Source organism: Anarhichas minor, unplaced genomic scaffold (genome assembly GCF_050575085.1).
Source record: "Anarhichas minor isolate MPS153535 unplaced genomic scaffold, ASM5057508v1 ptg000007l, whole genome shotgun sequence".
Classification (NCBI taxonomy): Eukaryota; Metazoa; Chordata; class Actinopteri; order Perciformes; family Anarhichadidae; genus Anarhichas; species Anarhichas minor.
In genome coordinates this window covers 3,709,053-3,732,798 of record NW_027466453.1, presented here as the reverse complement: position 1 = coordinate 3,732,798, position 23,746 = coordinate 3,709,053, and the positions used below count along the sequence as shown (strand labels likewise).

General features: G+C 42.7%; 1 protein-coding gene and 1 long non-coding RNA gene across 4 annotated transcripts in view; one reads left to right on the top strand and one right to left on the bottom strand.

The window, feature by feature from the left end:
• Positions 1–746: 746 nt before the first annotated feature.
• Positions 747–23,746, bottom strand: part of LOC142940087 (uncharacterized) — a 45,712-nt gene continuing 22,712 nt past the window's right edge. For 2 of the 3 annotated variants that reach the window (XR_012950373.1, XR_012950371.1), the window contains exon 3: positions 747–21,041. This is a non-coding gene — a long non-coding RNA (uncharacterized LOC142940087). The remainder of the gene's footprint in view (positions 21,042–23,746) is intronic. The other variant, XR_012950372.1, reaches the window with a different exon arrangement.
• Positions 14,339–16,847, top strand: LOC142940077 (guanine nucleotide-binding protein G(I)/G(S)/G(O) subunit gamma-13-like). Its single transcript, XM_076082969.1, has 2 exons — positions 14,339–14,607; positions 16,742–16,847. Exons 1-2 carry the CDS (start codon positions 14,510–14,512, stop codon positions 16,845–16,847), a joined length of 204 nt encoding a protein of 67 aa, XP_075939084.1. The 5' UTR covers positions 14,339–14,509.

Below are 23,746 nucleotides of genomic sequence, written 5' to 3'. Positions count from 1 at the left end.
TACAAACTGCTGTCGCTGGAAACTTGAACCGCTCTCGGCGTTTAAACTTCAGCCAACACTTTAACTGACACTTCTCTATGTTTGTACACTTGAAACGACTTTATGAATATTTAACTGAATATTTTTCAGGTCTTCCACCTCGACAGACACTTCCTGCCCAATTCATCGCCCACGCTTCGACTGACCTTTCAACTCCTTTCAGTGCCCCACACCATTGAATCTTCAGCACTTTCGCTTCAACTGATACCACAACTTCACTCAGTGATTAAATTGCCACTTCAACCACGTTCAGTGCTTACACAACTGCAAATTCAGTGACCGTCTGTTTTGCATACCGTCTACCATTTCAACTACGATTTCAAATGTTTCAGTTCATCAACCTTTTAGAATGTTTCAACCATGAATTTTCAGCAGCAAGCACACGATCTTCAGAAAATTTTGAGGTTTGAGGTTGAATTTGGCTTGATATTGAGTTCTCCATTGATATGTTAAATCCAACAAACTACACCGAGCATCCATTCTTCCGTGTGTGCGCGCTGTTGTTGAATCAGGCGTTTTCCCTCTCAATGGGACACCTGAACAGATAACAGAAAATGAATGAACCGTGTGCTGCCGGACTGATTAATTGCGCATGTGCATGTGTTTGTATTGAGATTTCTATTGAAAGTCTAAGTCATTATGCACCATGCAGGCTGGGAGAGTAAAACAGGTGAAATTCTGTTAACCCTTTAATGGAGCCACTCAGATAAAAGTAACTGACAATTTAATTTTAGTACTCTGGTCCAATTTACAGTAAAAGTACATTTTCAACAATCTGCATATGTTTCTTCATTAAAGACAACATGTCGAATGTTAAATGCACAACATTGTTACATTATACATTGGTTTCTATTGACAGTATGAATAAATTAAATTAACAAAAATCTTCCAATGTACTTATAAAACCAACAAAAAGTTGTGCTGTTATGCAGTGCAATCTTTGTTTTGGTGCAGCAGCAGTCTTTGGACCCCCCTTCTGTGGTCTTCAACAGAAGAGTGGCAGACGTTGCACTGTCCCCTGTGATCAGAAGGAATCCATCAGCCTAGATTATACGAAAAAAATTATACAGATAAACAAATTCCAACAAATATACAATGGGAAAACATCTTTTGTTTGTTAAATTGATCGGGCAACAGTTTACAATCAGAAAACACCGTAGGCCTACACCATGGCAGGATTCGGTCATGGTACAACAAAAATGGTTAGCAGTAACACCAAATATTACCGAACCCACCATAAAAAAGAACATATGCCATGAACACATGATTATTTTCTGCTTCCAACTTCCTGGAAGGAAGCCACCTGTCTATACTGAAAACTGCAGTGCACCCTGGGTATGTATTTTGGGCCTGAAATGCTGCAACCTAGTGTTGGAGATGACTCACACAAGTTAAGCACTACTAGTTCCTGAACAGTATTTTTTTACAACTCAGAATGTGCTCTAACCCGCTTACAGATGGACAAACTGGTTACCATAACGGCGATTTAACTGTAGACACAACATGTGAGGTCAAACAAGCTCCGGCTCTTCTTCTGTGGTCTCAAAAGCAGTATTTCTCATATGTGAAATTAAAACTAAACCAAATATGTCCCCACCTACTGCAGTGAGGACCTCAATCTGTCTTTTGCAGATGGAGCTATAAGTGGCCATATTAGGGCAGAAATCCAGAGTCTGGCAACGGGGGGGGGGGGGGGCAAATAGGGGCTACACACAGAAGAGTGTGAGAGTGAAATCCTTCCTTCCTTGACTGTGTACCTGCTTAAACACCTCCTCCTCTCCCTCCTCCCTCCGCCTCGCCCGGTCAACTCTCTAAACGCATCCTCAGGGAACTCTCTCTCTTTCTATCTCAAACACACACACACACACACTCTTATAGGAGGCTCCCAGCAGAGAACCGGGCAGTGAAGGCGGAGCGCGCGCGCAACGGACCGGCTCGTTAACTTGTCCGCTTCCTATTTCTCCCCCTCCACACACACACACACAGACACAGACACACGCACACACACTCCTCGTTCTTAGGCAGCTTCGGCAGCAACCGTAAAGCGGACTACCGGGCTAACTACCGGGCTGACTAACCGGGTACAGAGCGACTCCTCCGGCTCTCCAGACGGCTTCAGACTGGTCGTCATCGTCTGTTTTTTTTCACTCCGGAGACTGCGGATTTTACCTTCGGTCTTTTTTTGCAGTGGATACTGAGAGTGCGCACCGCCTCCACGAGATAAACTAAGTGTGCGAACAGTTCTCTGTTTTAAAGCGGGGATCCTCTATCCGTGTGCCCGTCCAGCCGTCTTCTCTCTCCCCCGTCCCCCCCCACCGGGTTAACTGCACCGGTCAGACTTGGAAAGAGCAACAGCCTCCACCGGCGCATCAGTGAGGTAAGAGATGCGACTGTCCGTTTTAGCCACATTTCACTAGTATAGTCGTTCACCGGGGCCTGTGGTGCCGAAACACGATGGGGTCTCCTGTGATATCCTGATCACAGGCCTTTCTGCTGCAAAAATCCTCCCGCATCAAACTGGCTCGAAAATGTGTTTCTATGATGTTATTTAATGAGAAAAAAAAAAAATATGACTTAGACTATACAAGGGATGGGATCACCTCTTTATTTTAAGTGTACTTTGTACACTTTGTACTCTCCGCCTCCAGCCTCCCAACACACTCACACACATACACACACACACACAACTCAATACTGGGCCATATGGAACCCACGAATATTACATAAAAGTTACATGTCTCCTCTGCACTCCCTCCTCCTCCTCCTCCTCCTCCTCCTCCATCTCTCTGTTTCACACCTGGCCCTGTTTTAAGGATTGAAGATGTTTGTCTTGTACTGGCTCTGAGCAGGGCCGGCTGGAGGAACTTCCTAATAGTGGGGCCAGACTAGCGCACAGTTTTAAACAAGGGGGGGCACATGTGTAAAATGTAAAAATGTCACACATTAATAGCCCAGGTTCGGTCAGCGTAACAAACGCATGCCAAAGAAACTTTAAATATGCTAATACAAAGTTTTATAAAGAAATTACCACTATTTGTAACCCCAAATAGCCTTAACAGATTATGAGACAACGGGCTCCTGGATACGGACCTGTAAAAGCAGCCCCCGACCCTCAAATGAGTAGGACATCCAGAATGAAAACGGACAAAAAGTGGCCGTGTTTAGTTGTTTTAGTCGTCTTTGTGGCAGTTTTGCATCTCTCTGTAGTCGTTTTGGATCTCTTTGGGGTTGTTTTGCGTCTTTTCGTAGTTGTTTTGTGAGTCTTGGTTGTCATTTTGCTTCTCTCTTTGTAATCATATTGCGTCTCTTTGTAGTTGTTTTATGTGGCTGTGTAGTTATTTGACTCTTTGTAGTGGTTTTAAGCGTTTTTGTAGTAATTTTTATCTCTTTGTGGTTGTTTTGAATTTCTCTTTAGTTGTTTTTCATGTCCTTGTAGTCATTTTCTGACTCTGTAGTCTTTTTGCGTCTCATAATAGTTGTTTTGCGTCTCTTTCTGTAGTCATTTTGTGTCGTTTTATAGTCGTTTTATGTCTCTTTGTAGTTGTTTTATGTGGCTGTGTAATTGTTATTTGTCTATTTGTGGTTGTTTTGCTTCTTTTCGTAGTCGTTTTGCCAGTCTTAGTAGTCATTTTACATCTCTCTATGGTTGTTTTGAGTCTTTTTGTAATAATCTTGTGTCTCTTTGTAGTTGTTTTGCGTGTCTTTGTAGTCATTTATGTCTATTTGTGGTTGTTTTGAATTTCTGTGCACGGTAGGCCATTACAGTAATCCATCCATGATACTAATAGGGTGGTGCCGTGCCACCCCTCTGGCTCCGCCCCTTGCTCTGATTCTCCTTTTCACCCTGTGGGGGGCCACACACACCCATCCACAGACACACGTTAGCCTTGTCCAGCTCAGTTGGCTACACATTATAACGGTTATTTCCGCACTTCCATTAGCAAAAGTTGCAGATGGTACCAATGGAACCACTCGGGGTCTATATTGCCAAATTAAAGTTTTTAGCTCAGGCCTATATTGATCGGATCCGATCGACTGGACTTGTCCCCATGTTGGCAGGGCCGTGCTGGTGTGATATCAGCTGGACTGGTGCCAGCAGCCTCCGGGCTCGTTGGAGTGCCGAACGGGCCGGCTGGTTGTAAAAAAGCTCAAATACCGTCTGTCAGCGCCTGCCATTTATTTCCCTCAAGCAGCATCTCAGCAAGGAGCCCCTTCCTTCTTTCTTAGCCTCCACTCTCAGCTGGTCAGGGGAGCTCTGCCTGTTCCTTTCTATTTTTAGTCTCTATTTACAATGCAGTAACTATAGTGGCACTCTCACTCCGTTTGCTTCCTTCCGTCTCTCTACCTTTGCGTCTCTCCCTCTCTGTCTCACCCTCTTCTCTTTTTACATCTGCACCTCTTTCACTCACTCACTCACTTTTTAGACGTCCCTTTCACCTTTCGGTTGTCTCCTTCAAGCTGCCCCCCTCCCCACCATCCTCATAGATCATCGAGTTGGACGGAGCGATTCAACACATTAAGCATTGGCGCTGTAGCGCGGCTCACCACACCTGCTCCACTGTCACGCACACATACAGTGTATTAGTTTGTGAGGCTGAATAGACAGCGGAGGAGACAGGGGGGGGTGGAGGTTAATCTCTGGATGCATTTGACCCAAATCAGCATGCAACCTACATACCCCTCCCCCAAAACAACCAGCCCACAGCCCCCACCACACACACATACCAAAACATGTCTCTAGAAAGCAGTACTGTACACACTACGACCAAACACCACATTTTTCAGAGGCTCGGCAGGTTGTTAATTATCTGTGACGAAACACACTGGAGATACTGGATTTGGCCTAAATTGCCTTCAAGCGGAGAAAAAGAAAAAAAAGTTTGATTAGAAGATCTAAAAGAGTAGTTTTTAATAAAGCAAATGTAATTAACTGGTTCGTCATCTTCCGTAATTCCTGAGCAAAAACTCGAGGCAAACCCGACCACCCTTGCAGCTCCACATCCTCGCCCAAACACCCCACGCTGCTGCTCGGAGCTACAGGTCCACATCGGATTACCTTTGTCTTCTAATGTAGCAAATTTACATCAACGAATTATCGTCAAAGTATAAATGCTGGAAGAATGAGATCACTGGCATGACCGCACCGCACTGTGTTTCATAAGTCGGATCTTATGCAAAGCACAGTGGGCCCTGTTGTTCCAGCGCAAACGCAGACAAAGCCTGGTTCAGACGGTACACAGAAAAATGTACATATCGACAAGAAGTTTCTCTCGACAGTGACTCAGCCCCCGGGTTGAGGATAATACATCACGCGGTACACAGTGATCCGGTGCAGCAGACGAGCGTGACTCCAGGGATGGCAAAGTCGAAAAGTCGGTTTGTCATTTAGACAGTCCACCGCTTGGGTCTAGACTGTAATATCTCAACAACTACGAGATGGATCGCCATGAACTTTTCCGCAGACATCCCCGGTTTCCTCAAAATGTCTGCTACTGACTTCAGTGATCCCCTGACTTTTTCGGCTAGCGCAATTGTCAAGTCAAAATTTTTAACGTGTCCGGGACTTTGGTTCATGACCAAGTACCTGCCAGATTTAGAACATTCCCGAGAGCGTCAGCTGTACTTTGTGTTAAAGGGGCACTACGCCCATTTTTTAAAATTCATACATGTTATTCTTATTGTTTGAGACAGTCCAAAAATAATAATAAAACATGAACTCTCTCCCAATTCCAAAAACTAGAGCACTGAAACTCAAATTTGTGATGTCATCGAATATAAAGTGTGGAGCCCCTCCATAGACTATGAATAGGGAAAGATTTTATAGATGAAACAGAGCACCCAGGAGGATGTTCTGACTATATGGGTACTTTTTCTGTCTCACAACTTGGAACACAACTTGGAACTTTGGAACAAAAAAACAAAAAACATCCCCCAGTCATTGTCTTTGGAGCAGCCCCACACTTTATACCCGATGACTTTACAAGTTTGAAACTTTCTTCTCTGGTTTCTAGCTTTGAGAGAGAGCAGCTGAGAAAATGACCCTACTTCTCTCTTGATTTATTACCTCAGTAAACATTGTAAACATGAGTTTATAGTCTCAATCTCAAGCCTTCTTCAATACAGCATGATGTTCATTTAGTAAATTATGATCCATTTAGAGTCAAATAGACCATAAAGCAGGGTATGCTTTAGGGCGGGTTTACTGTGATTGACAGGTCGCTGTCGCTACCAGAGCCATATACAGTGTCATTACGTCACTCCTCCGCATTCCAAATATGGTAACTTCTGTTCTTTGGTTGCAAAAAGTCAACATGGCGACGGCCAAATCGCCGAACTCGAGGCTTCATAACGACAGTCCACAAACCAATGAGTGACGCCATGATGACTACGTCCACTTCTTATATACAGGCTATGGTTTTACCATGAAAAAAAAAGGACATCACACGTGTTTATCCTCTTCGGTACGGTGAGAGGAGCTTTGAGGAGGCTGACAGCGTCCATGTGACAGTAAACAGACGAGGGTTCACGAGAATGGTTTATAATAATTTTGTCAAAGATATATATTGATGTTTGAATAAAATTACACAAGCACCTTTAAATGTGACAGCTGATTTGGATGGGATGTGTTATTTTGGAGGTTTTCATTTTATCAGTAACAGCCATAATAGCTCCTGCCTGGGCAACAGAGAGAAAGAGACATTGATCATGTGTGGAGCATCGGATTAACCGTTTTGAAATGTGTGCAACTAGACAGGAAGCACTTGGTGCGGAGGCATCTGTGGAAGACGGCAGGGGACGGATGGAAAACAGATATGAGAGAGAGCGATGAAAGGAAGACGGTGAGAATGCAGCACAGCACAGGGGAAAACCTGCCTCGACCAATATCTTTGATTTAAACCTCAAAGCCTAAGACAACAGTAAGCCGCACGGCAACACTCATTTCCGCAATTTTGATTTTATTGGTTGCATCGCCCGTCGTCTGAAGATTAACGTTTGCTCAGGTGTTAATTAGCTGGTAAAATGCAGAAGATAAAACACGGAGACGCATGAGTGGCTGTTGAGCAAATGAGAGGCAGAGTAATTTGAGAGGGAGAGCGAGACAGGACAATGGAAAAGGTAAACGATGGCGAGAGAGAGAAGAGAATGGGGACAATATAATGGAGTGATGAGTGACAGGAGCAAAACATCGCTTTGACATCAAGGCTTTGTTCGAAATCATATACTCGCATAGTATTCATACTATTTATAGTACTCATACTAAGTATAAAGTAAAATTGAGTGTTGCCTTCCCACTGCATAGTATGTGGATTTGTTTTGTACGTGAGAATTGCCCGGGTGTATAATACATAAGCAGAAATCTTTGCGTATGAGACGTAACCTTACTGGACTTAACCCCGCCCCCAAAATTGCATTGGAGCTCTTCAGACTTTCCAATGGCGGACTGCAAGGCAGACGGTTTAAATAATCGACCGTTGGATAAAATTAGTGCTGGGCGGTATACCGGTTTTAATTTCCCTTATGATATTCATTTTTCATATACCGCCATACCGGTGCACAGCCAAAACTACTGCGTAGATCCGTAAATCCGACGTAGATCAAAAGACGATATATTGTAAAGTTTGCGAGCCGCTGTTGTTGCCTCTGGTGGCAACACTAGCAATTTACTCCATCACCTCAGCCGAAAACCTATTGGAATACGAAGAGTGTATGCGATTACGGTCCTCGGATTCGAGGCCGTCAACCAGTAATGTCAGTGCGAGTGAATCAGTCAAGCCAAAGGGTCAGACATCGCTTCAAGAGGCATTTGCTCGAGGCAGTGCTTATGACAAAAAAAGCAATCGGTAGCGTGACATTACGGACGCAATAACGATCCACCTCTGCAAGGACATCGTCCCGCTACAGACAGTCGATAAAGACGGGTTCAGAGCAATGGTTAAAACACTGGATCCAAGGTATGTCTTACTGGGGCGAAAATACTTCAGCCAAACTGCTATCCCAACTTTATACGAGCAACACCGAAGCATGCTGGAAGCGGAGCTACGTACAGTCGTCCACTTTTCTACAACAACGGATTGTGGTCAAGTCGCACAATGGAGCCATACCTCAGCATAACGGTGCACTTCATCAGTGATGACTGGGAGTTGCGCAACCACTGTTTGCAAACGTCGTATTTCCCAGACAACCAGACCGGAGAAATAATTGCACAAGGCTTGAGAGAGGCGCTTGATTCCTGGAGACTGGGAGAGGAGAGGCAGGTGACCCTAACAACTGACAGTGGGGCCAACATCGTGAAGGCAGTCCAGCTGAATGATTGGAGAAGACTCCAATGCTTTGGACACAGGCTTCACCTTGCCATAGGTAAATATGAATATTTGTATTAATAAAACAATTTGTTTTTTTAAAGTAATTATATTATTAATAGCCTAAAAGTAGTAAATATTTAAAATTGTGTGATGTTTTCAAAAATGGATGGTGTTTTTATTAACGTTTGAATTAGCAGGCTATAATATTTCTTAATAGCAAAAAAGTACTAAACATTGTGTTTGTTGGTTTTAGTGTAAAAGATGCCCGCATAGAACGTGTAGTCGGTGTGTGCAAAAACAATTGTTGGTGCCTTCTCGTACTCATGGAAAAGGAAGAGGGACCTGGCCATTGCTCAGGCTGAACTTGGCCTGCCAAAGCCAGCTATGTGGGGATCATGACAAAAGATGATCCAAAGACTGACTGAGCAGGAGAGAGCCATAAGTCAGGTGTTGAAAGCTGACAAGAAAACAAGGCACAGCTGGCAGGACATGGATGTGCTGGAGGCAGTAAACCAGGTGTTGAGCCCACTTCAGGAGTTCACAGATGCCTTGTCTGGTGAACCCTATGTTAGTGTCTCATACCTCAGGCCAGTACCCCACCTCTTCAATGAAACCATTCTTGCTGAGGGAGAAAATGACACTCAACTGACCAAGGACATGAAGACAACCATTCTAACCTACTTGAATGAAAAGTACTCAGATCCTGGCACAGATGACCTGCTAGACATGGCTTCTCTTCTTGATCCCCGCTTCAAAACTACCTACATCAAGAATGAAAAGGTTGATGAAATCAAAGCTAGAGCAGTAGAAGAGATCAAATCACTGCTGACAGAGCAACAGGCAGACACCACTGGCACTTCATCAGCTCTCCCAAGGGCTGTGGCAGCAGCAGCAGCTGAACCTGAGGTAAAAAGAAAAAAGAGTTTGGCCAGTTTTTTCAAAAAGCAGGGCAGCAGCACAGCTGAGAGCAGAGCAACTCTCAGACTAGGAGACTATTAAAGTGGAGCTGAGAAGCTACCTGCAGGCCGTGGAGGTCGACAGTGACACTGACCCATTGGAGTGGTGGAAATGCCACCAAGCAAATTTCCCTCGTGTAGCAAAGCTAGCCAGGAAGTATCTGTGTATTCCTGCCACCAGTGCCCCATCTGAGAGAGCTTTCAGCACCGGTGGGAACATTGTCACCTGCCACAGGTCCGCACTGAAACCAGTGTTGCCAACTTGGCGACTTTCTCGCTAAATCTGGCGACTTTCCAAACCCTCATGGCGACTTTTTTTGTCAAAAGCTACTAAGTGACAAATCTAGCTACTTTTTCTGGTGTTGTTGGAGACTTTTCTGGTGTTTTGACTCTGACGTGAAAGCACGTACCGTTCGGCACGCGGGAGCTGCCGTGAGCCCCTCCGCCGCCTCAAAACACTCAAAGGTGATTAGTCTCACAGTAGCCCCTCGCGCAGCAGTCCCAGCTGCAGAAAGAGGAGACCCACACTCTCCTGTGTCCAGACTGCAAATTAATCGCGCATGCGCAAAGCCGCCGCTGGTCCCGCCTCTCTCCCACAGCGCTCATTACAATTATGCAAATTAGGCGATGACGTCATTTAGCGACTTTTAGGACAGCCAATAGCTACTTTCCTTACTGAGGAGTTGGCAACACTGACTGAAACCAGATGCTGTGTACAGACTGGTTTTCCTGGCACAAAATGTGTAATGTCTGGAGGAGCTTCAATTACCAAAACCTGTATTTGAAAGGGTCATTTGTGCAGGTAATGTTCATAATGGTTCCTTCATATGTACCAAGAAAAGAAAAGCAAGCGCAATATAGCCCTTTGAATACTTGAATACTGTAGCTTGAAGGATAATGTGAATTAATACCAGGCTTGTTTCTTACTTGTGCAATAGAACGTTTGAGAAATATCTCTTTGAATAATTAAATACTTTGAGTATTTTAGGTCAGTTTATAGTGTTTATACAACTATTTTAAAATATTTTGTTTTCAAAAGGAAGCCATGTTTAAGTTGTTGGCATATCTATTTATTTTTAAGTTCTGTTTTAACTACGTTGCAGTTTGCACAATAAAAATTGTTTACATTCTGCAACTGTTTAATGCATTCTGATTCCTTCATATATTGTAACATTTTGTGGGGCCAAGCAAACTCTATAGTAATCACAGCCTTTATACTAGTGCTGGGCAACGATTAAAATTTTTTATCGCGATTAATCGCATGATTTTTTTTGCGATTAATCGCATCATGCACAAAATTCAACAATGAATTCAAAAGTAGTGTACTTTTATTTGAAAAGTACTGCTATATGAACAAAAGTGCAATAACATTTAGTTTGCAAACACTTTAAAACAAATAAGGTTATTTTTAACAGCAGTATTCTCTCACAGTAGCAGTTATAATACAGTTATAATGATTCTGATAATAGATATTCAGCCGGTGTTCACAACTTTATTTTCATGTGTGTAATAGATGCAATCTGAAATTTACATCTTGAAAACTGCAAACCTATCTACGTCATGTTTTTATGTTTGTTAAATTCTCAGTAGCGATAACTAAATGATATGCTTATTATACATATTCCAAACAAAAACACTTTAAAAACTCTAAAAAAATAATTTAAATGAATCATTTTTTTTGCTTTTTTGGGTATTTTGGTTTGACACATATGCAATGCTGATTACCGTAATATGTGTGGTATTTGTTATAAATGTACGTTGGTACACAGAGGGTGATAAGAAGCTGTACATGGAGGGACTTAGGACCCAGGGGAATGTAGGTGAAGGAAACAGGAAGTGACGGAAGACACGCCACACAAACAGCTGTTCACCGCTCGCTGGCCGGTTGGCCGACCGGCTATTGTATTAAAAATGTCTGCTTAATAATTAAACGCGTGATAAAATAATTTTCGGCGTTAATTAATTAATGCGTTAACGCGGAAAAAAAAAATACCGTGAAACCGCCAGAATCTCACAAAATACCGTGATACACATTTTTGGTCATACCGCCCAGCACTAGATAAAATAATTCCGAATGATGGCGAGTGATGTTAAGGTACATTTAAGAGGAAAAACGTGGGTGCTCACAAAAACATTTAATGCAAAAATATTTGATAACTTTAATTTTGCCTGAAAATAAAACGTAAAATGGAGGACCAAATGGCGATCACGATTATAATTGTTTCATTGTACAGAGCTGTGGTTTGTCCTGTGCCAGGTTAAAAATCCCAAAGGTTTCAGGTTTCTATTAGTAAGCGAGAAAATGAGACAGCCAATGAGGTAGGGGCCGGGGGAAAAGATGGATAGAGCAGACAAATAGAGGTGAGAGAGGGGGAAACATGGATGAGGGAGAAGGTGAGAGAGAGAGTAAGGAAGAGGAAAAGCATTCAATCCTCCTGTCGTCTCTGGAGGATGCTGCTGAGGCCTGATCTCAGCCAGGACCTGGCCATCTCTCTGCCTCTCTCCGTCTCTCTAATATTGGTGGTACACACACACACACACACACACACACTTTTCGTGATATAATATTGCACCTGGTGTTTTCCTCAAACTCACAAAAGAACACGCACAACCTTTTCTTGTCCCTCCTAGTAGAGATTATTGTAATATTGGACCATAGACTGTATAACAAGTGGATGTAGTCATGGTGACATCACTCATTGGTTTGTGGACTGCTGTCATGAAGCCTCGAGTTTGGCGATTTCGCCTTCGCCATCTTGGATTACGGCAGTCGGCGTATTGTTTTTTTGCAGCCAATGAATGGAAGTTACCATATTTGGAATGCAGAGGAGAGACGTAGAGACACCCTATATGTCTCTGGTAGCAGCAGCGACCTGTCAATCAGCGTGTAGCCCCGCCCTAAAGCATACCCTGCTTTACGGTCTATTTGACTCTAAATGGACCATAATTTACTAAATGAACAACATGCTGTATTGAAGAAGACTTGAAACTAGAGATTGAGACCATAAACTCATGTTCACAATGTTTACTGAGGGAATAAATCAAGAGAGAAGTAGAGTCATTTTCTCATAGACTTCTATACAATCTGACTTTGTTGGGTTGAGTTGGGCTAAATGGCGAATGGAGTCTGTGGAGTGGGGCTGCGTGCGGAACTCCTACATCAAATGTGATTAATACCACATCTAGCGGCAGCAAAACAGGATGGACGTGGTAAAGTGTTAAAGCTTGCCTCTTGCTTGATTTGATTGGGTTTGAACTTTTGCTGCAAGAAAAATGGGAAATAGGAAAAACAACCTTGGGAAAATAATGTTTTTGCTGCGAATGCCTTTTCTAGCGATTCGTCTCTGTGTAAACGGGGAGTTTTAGATGATAAGGCAGATGATTGATTAATTCTGTTCCAACATCTTAAATATCCATTTTGAGGGAATGGTATGGAACATTATTTTATAATATGTGGCAGGACCTTATGTAGACAAAAAAGCATGTATGTTTTTGCATCATTAGATTCTTGTTTTTACTAAATATTTTTTTCCAAATCGAACTACTCTGCATTCGGTTAAAAATAGAGTTTCAGAGCCTTTTAAATAAGAATAAAACAAATGCTTATTGTGGTGCATGCCACTCATTAGCAGCCTGACCATGCGGTGAAGTAGGTGTTGAATTCAGAGCAGCTATTTCCTGCCTCGCAATATCAAGTACTATTCAATGTCCCTTAAAAATGTACCATTGTTGTTTCTGTGCTGAAGCACCTCAGTGGGATCGATTCCGAGTGCAGACCAGACAAGCGCTCGGCTCACCCGAATCCTCAAATGAGTCACAGGCGTGCACACACACAATCACACTCAAGGGTACACACACAAGAGGGAAAGAGTATTGTTGAGAGGGTATAGTGGGCATAGAGCGTGGGTGGGGAGTGAGAGAAAGAGAGAGAGGGAGGGAGGGAGAAAGAGAGGGAGGAACAGACAAAGAAAAAGATGTAGCGGATGAGAATGGAGACAATATTGCTGTCGGAGAGTTGACCACTGGTTTGGCTTTCTTGCCTGCAGTGTCCTGAGTGACAAATTCCAGTTATTAATTCTATATAAATATATGATAATGTGTTTTCCTGATCTTTACATATGAGGTAGCGGTGCAAACTGGCCATGGCCCACAATACGTTTCACTTTAACCCAACCAAATGTGTATGGTGATGTGAAGTCCTAAATATACTGTGGTAATCTTACAAATTGACCGCTGTGAGTACTATGAATAAGCTATTAATTCTATGCAGCAACGGGTGACTGAGGACTGGCTAAGTGGCTCGGATTTGAGTTAGTTTAAGGAGCACAAGGTTTGCTGGGAAAATTCAATCAAGTGCTGGTGTCATGTACAGAACACTGTAGAACCCACTAGCTTTCATGCACTCTCAATCACCAGTACCAGTGATCTGGTGTTTCAGATAAGTCAATATGTGAATTTTCTTTTTGTTTACTCCACAATGTTGCCCATGGCAACTGCAGACATGAACGCCTATTTGGGAATCACCGTAATAGAGGATCACAAGCAGCCTGAAGCTGAATTATTCCCTTCTACTGCCCTCGATGTGGGGGGGCTTAGCCACTCATCTCACGGAGTGAAGTTCTGTGTTGGGACATCACTATATTTTGAAAGCACACTCAATGGGATGGGGGAAGATTGAGGGCAAATGAGAAGAAATGGGACGCGGCACAAGTACAGGCTTTTTTTCGGCATAGAAGCACAAACATTTTCTGTTTCCCCTCTCGGGTATTGAATATCAACTACTCTCCTCTGACCTGCATTCGCTGCCAGAGGCAATATAGAAGAAATTAACCAAAATTTGCATACAATTGATGTGCTGTCGAACTGCCGTCAAAACGGTCGCTGACATCATTTAATTAGTCATTTTCATTAAAGCTGAGGAACTTTTCTCAAAGTGGAAACATGCAGCCCCAAGGACACAACTACTGTATCCTGTGGTGTTAAGTGGGTTTGTACTCTTAACGTTTAATAGCCTCCATTCTCCCCCTCCTGTAGGTGGAATTGCTAAGCAGCCGTTATAAATCGGATGCATTTTTTGTGGTGTTCTCGCTGCAGGGCACGGTTGCGCGGAGTGCGTCTGACTACCATTAAACGGTATTATGTGCCGCATAAATTTAACCGGCCCCTCCCCCACTGTGCGCAGGTAGAAAAGCCCCACATTGAGCTGCAGCCATGGACGAGTTGGACCTGCCCCAGATGAAGAAGGAGGTGGAGAGCCTCAAGTACCAGCTGGCCTTCAAACGAGAGAAGTCCTCCAAAACGGTGACTGAGTGAGTAGTTGGACCGTAATAGCTCTACAAGCACCTGCACAGAGTTCAATCCCCCAAAAACCACTGTGATGAATAGCTCTGAAATGAAATAGCTTTGTTTTTGCCAGTGTGTAGCATTTAGCAGGATCTATTAGCAGAAATGGAATCTAATATTCTTAACTAAGTTTTCATCAGTGTATAATCCTCTGAAACTAAAAGTCCTTGTGTTTTAGTTAGCTTAGAATAAGATCAATAGATTAATAGATAACGCCGTTATCGTGGTATTGCACTCAGCGGCTCACATTACCCTTGGAAAGGGAGGAGTGAGCGGAGGGGTATTCAGTTGGTTGCAAAATGGAACCACGCCGCTAGATGTCGCCGAATACTTCACACTGTCCCTTTAGATTCCCAGTGAAACGGAAGTTAGAGCTTCTGTGTTGGAAGTATTTCCCCAGTGAAACTGAATATTTGTGCGGTGTACAGTTACGAGAGGGATTTAAATATCTCTAAATATCTTTGCATATATTGTTATATCGGTGCACAATATGACCAGGGATGTGATCTAAAAAGGGTTAAAAGGGCATTTTTCATTTCATCTCGATTTATAGCACACATAAAAACATGTTATAGTTAGACACACACATTTAAATGTTGCTCACACAGTGGATCAAGTTTGAAACTGAATACTTGAATACAGCATTTTCAAGCCAAGGTTTTTCTTTTAGTTAGTTGAGATCTAGCCAAAGAAGGCTGTGTGATATGGTTGAAAGCTCCAGAACAAATGCTTAAGTGGACCTCGAGTTGAGATTGGTTAACCAGCGGTTGTTTCCGAGCTAGCTCAAGTATTCAGTGGGTTATTCAATTACGATTACTAACGATATCTGCTGTTGTTCACTGTGATGAGTACAATGATTACATGAACACCATGACTTTGAGTGTAACAGCATTAGTCATTCCACCACAGCAATAAAGCAGTGATATGGCTTCATTAACTAATGCTGCCTCGAAGGCTATTGTCACAGTCGCAGCGCACGTGGAGTCATTAAGCAAAGCTGTGGCCGTCATTAGTTTCTGTTCAGCACTCTCTGTGTCCGTCTCGTGCTCTCACTGCAGCGGCAGCAGATTAAGGGCCAATCAAGGGAGCTCACAAGAAACACTTCTGAGTCTGTTTTTCATGTAGAGTACTCAGGGTCAGTGTTTTGAAACTATTGTGAATCTAAAAAATATATATATATATTCACTTAAAAGTACTTAAAATTCTTTTTACAAATGGGAAGTTAAATTCCTGAGGCAATAAAACACACTTTTGCTAATTTCAGTACACTCACGGGCAAATTCACGAAGAATGGATTTGCAGCCGCAAATAGCACCATGAATTGGGCATAATTTCCATCTCAAGGTTTCGCAAATGACATTACACTGACGGCATTACGCTAACGATATTACGCCAACCATATTATACTAACGATATTACGCTGACGACATTACGCTAACGACATTACACTGACGAAATTATACTGACGAAATTATACTGACGATACTACGCTAACGATATTACGCTAACAATATTACGCTAACGATATTACGCTAACGATATTACGCTAACGATATTACGCTTACGAAATTACAGCGCAAACACAGTGACAAAGTTTTGCAGCGTGCCATTTGCCCTTTTTTGCATCTGATTATCTATGCAGCAAAGTATTAGTGTTCATTTAGGTAACGACAACTGTGACTAAATATGTTTGTCAGCGACCGCCCTTTCCACGACTAAGACGAGACGATGCGGCACTAAGTATGACGATACCAACATGCAAGAAAGACGCGATAACAATGTAAATATTTTAAATGTTACCATAATCTCTCTTTATTTTCTTTGGCAAAAAAGACATCAATTCAGCAATTTGTTTTCCTGCGCTGTGCGTGCCATATAAGGAATACGCTCTTATTGTTAAGTTAAAGTTACCGATGACAACAACAGGGCTTGGAAAGAAGCAAAGAGATATTTTGGCTAAGCTAGATGGACTGAAATGTTCTCTCTCTCTCTTTCATGCCTTGTATGGAAAAAGAGAGAATGTGGATAGAGGATGGATTGTGGTGCTAAACTTCCTCTGGAATTTGAGAAATGTCTCTCTCTCTCTCTCTCTCCACAAAGTTTGGTAAAGTGGATAGAGGACGGTGTCCCGGAGGACCCCTTCCTGAACCCAGAGCTGATGAAGAGCAACCCGTGGGTGGAGAAAGGAAAGTGCATCCTTCTCTAGAAGAAATCAACCAGCACTGCCACAACCTTCCACCCTTAACCACTCTGACCAACACGCACCTACAGATGACCCCCCTGGACCTGACCCTCCTGTCAGGCCACGGCGGGACAGCGCCTCCTAACCTCTCTCACCTTGAATGTACAACAGCTGATGTCCGTCCACCACCCCGACTTACCCGAACATGCACTCCAACAAGGGCACAGAGACACACACTCCAAACTCTGTTTTTTTTTTTCCCTGACCGCCACTCATCCACTGCAAGTTTATTCCTACCACGGCGATTGCATATGATGTATGATGATCAATACTCCTGTTACATGTCTCTGTATGATATATGATATTTATGCAGCTGCCAGTCGACACGCTTTCTACAATCCCTACTCTTCATTGTGTGCATAGCAGCTTTACTTTTTTTTTTTTTCTTCCATTTTTGATGAGTTGTAATAAACTGTAGTCACATTCTCACTGCCAGACTGACCGTAGATCTGCCGGGGGAACGTTGAGATGTAAACCACTTGCTGTTACAAAATGAACATAAAAACAAGGTTTTAGTACATTTGAATATGAAATTCAATAGATTGCGCAAGTCTGTGATTGACGAACTAAACTAAACTATAAAAAAAGATTTTAAAAAAGGCACAGAGGCCGTTCCGATTGGCCCGCCATCCAAGAAACAAGCGAAGAAAAAACATGCACGAGCTTAGAAGAACGACTCAGTGTGACAGCGTTGTGCGACTCCCAACAGTTGTCATCGTGTGTCCGGTCCGATTTCATGCGACTCCGGATATCGCATCTACATTCCGAAGACTTGATCATCAACCGGTGTTGTTTTTGCCCCGGTGTCATTAGGTCGGAAAGTTTCACGGCAGCTCTGTTCGTGTTGTCAGTGCAGAAGGGCGCTATGGGTCTCTGGGGGGGTTGTTGGGGTTGAGTTTACTGCTCCTCCTCCTTAGCGACAGCCCCCTGAGGACAACACACAGAGACATGCTCGCACACGGCATCAGGCAGAACCGTGCGCGTGCACACACACACGCCATCTCTCTCCACACATGTACAGACAGACCCCCTTTAACTATTAACTTATTGATCTTTACTTGCTTTATTTATTTATTTATTTATTGATGAGACCTTTCCGTCACCTTTAGTTTTTGTGTCCTCTTCTCAGAAGAAAACAACAAAAGAAAGACTAAACCTTGCCAGATCACCATCTACTTACTGCCTTGTACACAGTTTCCTTAAAACAAGAATGTAAATACGTGGCATGATAACCACTGACCTCAGAATTGGCCTGTGTGTGCACGTGACTGTAACTGTGTGTTGTTTTGTGCGGAACTTAAAACATTTTTAGTGCATAAAATTAAACGTAAGTCTCCCCTTGTGGATTGTGAAGCACACACACACACACACACATACTGTACATGCACACACACACACAGGCCTGAGGCAGAGAAGATCAACAAAACACACACACACGCACACGCTGCTTATTGAGAATGTGTATGAGGGGAAGAGTGGCAAGGAATGGGATTCTATAAATAACTTGGGACAGGGGAGCCTCACATCATCTCAGTACTGTAATGACTCTCATTATATACATTTCCTTCTAGATGACCCATTTCCCCGAAGGCTACTCATTGCTTGGATGACTTTGGTCCTAAAACATGCAACTTTAAACATAACATTTTCCTCTTTAAAAAAGCTAAACTCAAGTATATGGTCCATGACGTGCTTCTAAATGTTTGTGTTTTTATCAAACATGCTAGCGTCGGTCTTAGACCTGCACTTCATAGGGGTCGTTCACATGCTGCGTCTAAAAACACGTGGAAAAACCAGCCGTACCGCGTTCATCTTTTTATCTGGAGGTGCGTGGGGATGTTGGTAGCCTGCTGTTACCAAGCAACCAAAACCTGCGCGCTGCAATGGCGATGATGATGCGGTAGTTTAGCAGTAAGCCTCACTGACTGAACTAAACAAAGTAGATGGTTGTCAGTCGGGCTGACCTTTCAACCGGATGTTGTGACGTTCTTGGACGGAAAGGGTGACGGATGGGACAGATCGTAAAACTCTGGGGAGCCCGAAAGTAACTTTTAAATATTTAAGAAAGGAAAAACAAAAAGATATCTGCCGGCTGTGATTGGTTGTTCCTCGTCACATGATATGCACGACAGGTTCCAAAAGTTGAACAATTTTTAATCTTGGGACGCAGCCGTCTCGCCCTGAAAATGGCAACAGTTTCGCTCTCGCTTTTGAGCACACCTTCCGCACGTCTACGTTGTAAACAATGAATATGAGGGCGCCAAAAAACAACAACCGCAGCATGTGAACGACCCCTTACTTCCTGTAAAACATGTCCGACGAGCAAAGATTCCATCCAATCATACTGACGTGTTTTAGATTTATTAAAATACTTGTTGTGAACAACAAAAAAGGAAATTGCAAATGTTAAAATCGTATCACTGTAGCTGAAGTGAGGCCACAGAATTTAGATGATCAACAATAAGCATATATGCAACATGGCGACGCCGAATGGAGCCATCTTTGAGGATCTGTGGTTCACTGGCATGTACAGTATGCGCCTCGCTTATTTTGGTTTTATATCATTTTTAAATTTACAATGTGTGTTTACTAGTTGACAGAACGATACTTAGGTTTGCGTTAAAATATAGCCTTGTAATTTGATGATTAATGCATGTAGGGGGCGCTTTTAAAACGGCTTCCGTGGTATAAAGACGTGAAGTTCTGGGCTTCAGGTTTGTAGTTTTTCCAGTGTCAGGCTTAAGTTTATTCCCTCTGCCAACATGATCTCACGACTCAACGGTTTGAAACTTTTTTTTTGCTCTTACAACACCGCTGGAAAAGCAACAAATGCTGCTCCGAAAGTACGTGAGAGGATTCCTGAGTCCGCCTGTCCCTTCTCTGTTTTGTTGTTTGGTTTGTTTTTATATAACCTGAACGTGCGTATGTATGTAAGTTATTACTATTATAGTGACAGCATAAAATCTTGTCTAAATATCTAGCAACATATTCCTTGTGAGAGTGCTTTGGGAAAAAAATAAATATGCATCAGATCAAGTCCTAGTGTAAAGATGACAATGAGCAATAAATTGAAGATCATTTTTTATTGAATGTTTTACAAAAAACATTTATCTTACTGAATAAAGTAGAAGATTTTTAGACAACTTGGTTGTTTTTTGTGTGAGTTTTGTATCAACCTGTGCAAGTGAAACAAGTGTACAACATGTTCAACCGCAATCTAGGATAAGAGCGGCCTTTGTATCACTGCCTAGTGTACATCTTCAATATTGTTGGCGATTTAAATTTCTTTCACTGAGGGAAAAAAACGGAAGACACTCCGTTTTGGAAAACAAAGGATTTCAAAATCTGGTTAAAGTGCATGAGCCATGTTACGAAATCCCCTCACGCACCCACTTCAGTATGAAGATCGTTCCTCTATGAAAAGGAAAAGACTGTGACAGCTCACCACGGCGGAGTGGAGATTTAAAGTCCGGTGCTTCAGACACGCCCCCTCTGTGAGAGTTACACAGACACATGTGGCGCTACCCTTTCCCCAGGTAATGTAGATATATTCTCATCTTTATGAAAATAAATATCTTAAACATTGTGGTTTTCATGTAAGACTATAGCCCAAAGTTATTTGCTTTAAGTGTTCTTGAAGTTATTTTAATTAATAAATGGAAAGCAAAGTTATATTTGTCTCCTCCCCCTTTCTTTGCTGATCCGAATAATTATCCGAACCGTGACTCAAAAACCGCGATCCGAACCGTGAGTTTTGTGATCCGTTGCACCCCTAGCCGTCGCCATGTTGTTTTTTTTGCAACCAATCGTAAGTTTCCATCTTGGGAATGCGGAGGAGTGACATAGAACTGGAGGTTGCCACATTTTTAGTAGCTTTCAGCCAGAACCAGCTGTGCATTAAGAAAGTAGAGAAGAAAGTAAAATGGGGCGTTCTTGTACCCCACGAGCCAATCAAAGCGCCGCACACTACGCCGACGGCTGCAATCAGACTCTCCTGCCACTTGCCTTTTAGCTGTGCTTCGGTATTATGCGAGCCAGAGAATCTGCAGTTCTTCGGCTCATGACAGTTAAGTTTTCATTTGTTAACTTACAGTTTTTCTTAGCCTCCTATAGCAGCTCTGGCTCCGGGATATGTATGCAAAACCATTAAGTTCAAATCTGCAAGAGACAACAAAGAAAGAGAGAGAAATGAGTGATAGACCTGGAGGGAAAATAAAAGAGACGGAGAAAGATAGGAGCTCGAGACAGATGGTGCTATAGAAGACTACACTCAAGGGTAAGATGGAAAGCTGCAATCTCTTCCCCTCCTTCCCCTCCACTGCTTCTTGTAACTCATGAATAATAGAAAACTGGAGATATACGAGGGCTCTCACTTTCTTCACCCTGTCAGTGCCTCTAGTCACTTTCTCTTTTCTCTCTCTATCCCTGGCTACCTTTTTCCTCCATCTCGTCCCTCTCGCTTCTTTCCCAATATTAATCCTCGGTTTGCTGTGAGGAAAATGTATGTAGCAACAAAAACTGGTGTGTACAACCCAAAAAATACATTGCCTAAAGGTCTGGGGATTACAGCATATAACCTTGGGGCTATGTAAGTTTTGAAAGAAAAAAATAACACATCCTTCCTCATACAAATAAAAAGTTGAATTTATAAGCAATAAAACACAACTTTGCTCAATCCAATATACTCAGGGATTTTGCTGGTATGGCCCTACTTGGTCTGGTATGACCATTAGCACATTGTGGCTAATGTTAGCTAGATTTTGTTGTATACCTGTCATCACCGAGTCAGTTGGCTGACTCAATGGCTCTTCTCTACTCGTGCTTTTCTTATGCTACATTCTAACCATTATACTGTTGTGATTTTGTGGCCACAGCGGCTGGTGTTAAATTACATAGCCTCACGTCCAAACACCTGTATAATGACTTAAAAGCATCTGGCAAATTCCATCCTATGAAGAAAACAAACAAATAAATCAGTTCTTATTTCCCTAGAACAGGAGCACAAAACAATATTTGATGATAAACGCTCCCATATGGTGAATGTTTTGTAACTGTAATCTGATGTTGAGGAAATATCTAAATTATTTAACTAAAACTAATTAAAATAACTAACTAAAAGGTCTACTTGCTCTTTCCGGAGCTTTTGACCATATCTCTATAAATAACTTTCACGCACAACTATATAACTTACACTTTATTTAAGACTTACTACCGGACCAAATTAATTTATATATTTTTTATTTTTTTTATCTTTCTATTAGTTTGTTGGTAAATGAGAGTTTGCTTTATCGAAGAGTCATAATATAAGTGTTAACTTTTGCCTCTTTCCACAAAATTACATTCCCATACGTGATTTCTCCCAGGTTACGGTGGCAGTTTTTAACACGCGGTTACCGTTGTCAATTGAAACAAAACAAAACTACTTGGCTAGGTTTAGCAAAAATGTCATAATTTGGCTTGAAAAATAAGTATGTTTATGTTATTCAAATTACGGACGCAAATTAAAATGAGTCAACATTGACTGTTGGTGTTACACGGGACATGAACAATCGTCTCCTGAGTGAAGGTCCTGACCCAACCCCAACCATCCACCCTGACCTCCACCTTATGTGGACTTCTGCGGAGTATGATTTGAAATACGTGATGTGTCAAAATCAAACGTTTTAAATGTGTTACAATAGGTTTCCCTCGAAACATAAATGACAATGCAGTTTCGTTGTATGGGAATGTCACTTTTTGGAGACGGGGCTGTGAATGATAATCTTGCATATTAGTAAGTAAAAACTGTATTTGCAAAAAATGCAACAAATCCTTCCTAAACTACTAACTAAATGACAATTTAAACTGTGGCATGTGGCTTGTTTGGGGAGCTTCGGAGCGTGAAACAGAGCCCCGATGCTCCTTGTTCATCAAATAATGCCGATACCCTCCGGCGAATAACATCTCAACTTTCAATTATTACAGTGTTTTCAGCACTGGTGTGTCGATTCAGTCAAATTGTATATTCTGAATAAGAGGAAGAGGACACAGCTGACTCTTGCTCAGGGTGCGTCTGTCTGCTTTTCATGGGTCAGATCCCCTCAATCCCTCCGACACACACACGGACTCACTAATGCACTCAATCCGCCTCACCCTCGCTGCTAAATCCTGACCCCCCCATTGTCCCTTTCCCCCCTGAAATCTTTAAACCGTCAGCTCTCCGCACACACCGCCCCTCTCCTCAGCCCAGTTTGTCTGCAGACAGGGCTAATGCACTGGTTAATGGCCCGCTAACCCCCCTATTCACTCTCAGATTGCACTCTCACGCACCCAGGAATGCACAAACTGCATACCAGTATGTCTCCGCATGCACATGCTCATTCACGCGTAGACTTCAACACACACTGGGAAAGATGGATGTGTTCATATACTTGCACACACGCATACAGACACACACACACAGAAGCACATACACAAAACGGGAACTGATGGCCTGTTGGTCCTGAGCGTGTACATTCACGAGTGGATTAGGATCAACAATCAACACACTACTACGCGCACACACACACACACACACAGTGCACATAAAGAGATACAGGACCAATATCTCTAATGCATATTCTGTTGGTGGTGATAATCTCACTCTGCCTCTCTCTCACACCCACCGCGTACACTAGGCCGACTGCTCTCTGTGCTGCCAAGGTCACCAGATGCCATCTAATCTAAGAGCTGTAATCCACTCTTTCAGGGACCTTCTCTCTCTCTCTCTCCCCCCTCTCTCGTTAATGCACTACTCTGTGTTTAAACGGGAAAAAGCGCTGTGGGCAGAAGCTGCATATTGTTTTACCAGTTGATATCAGACATGTACAACCATCCGTGACCCT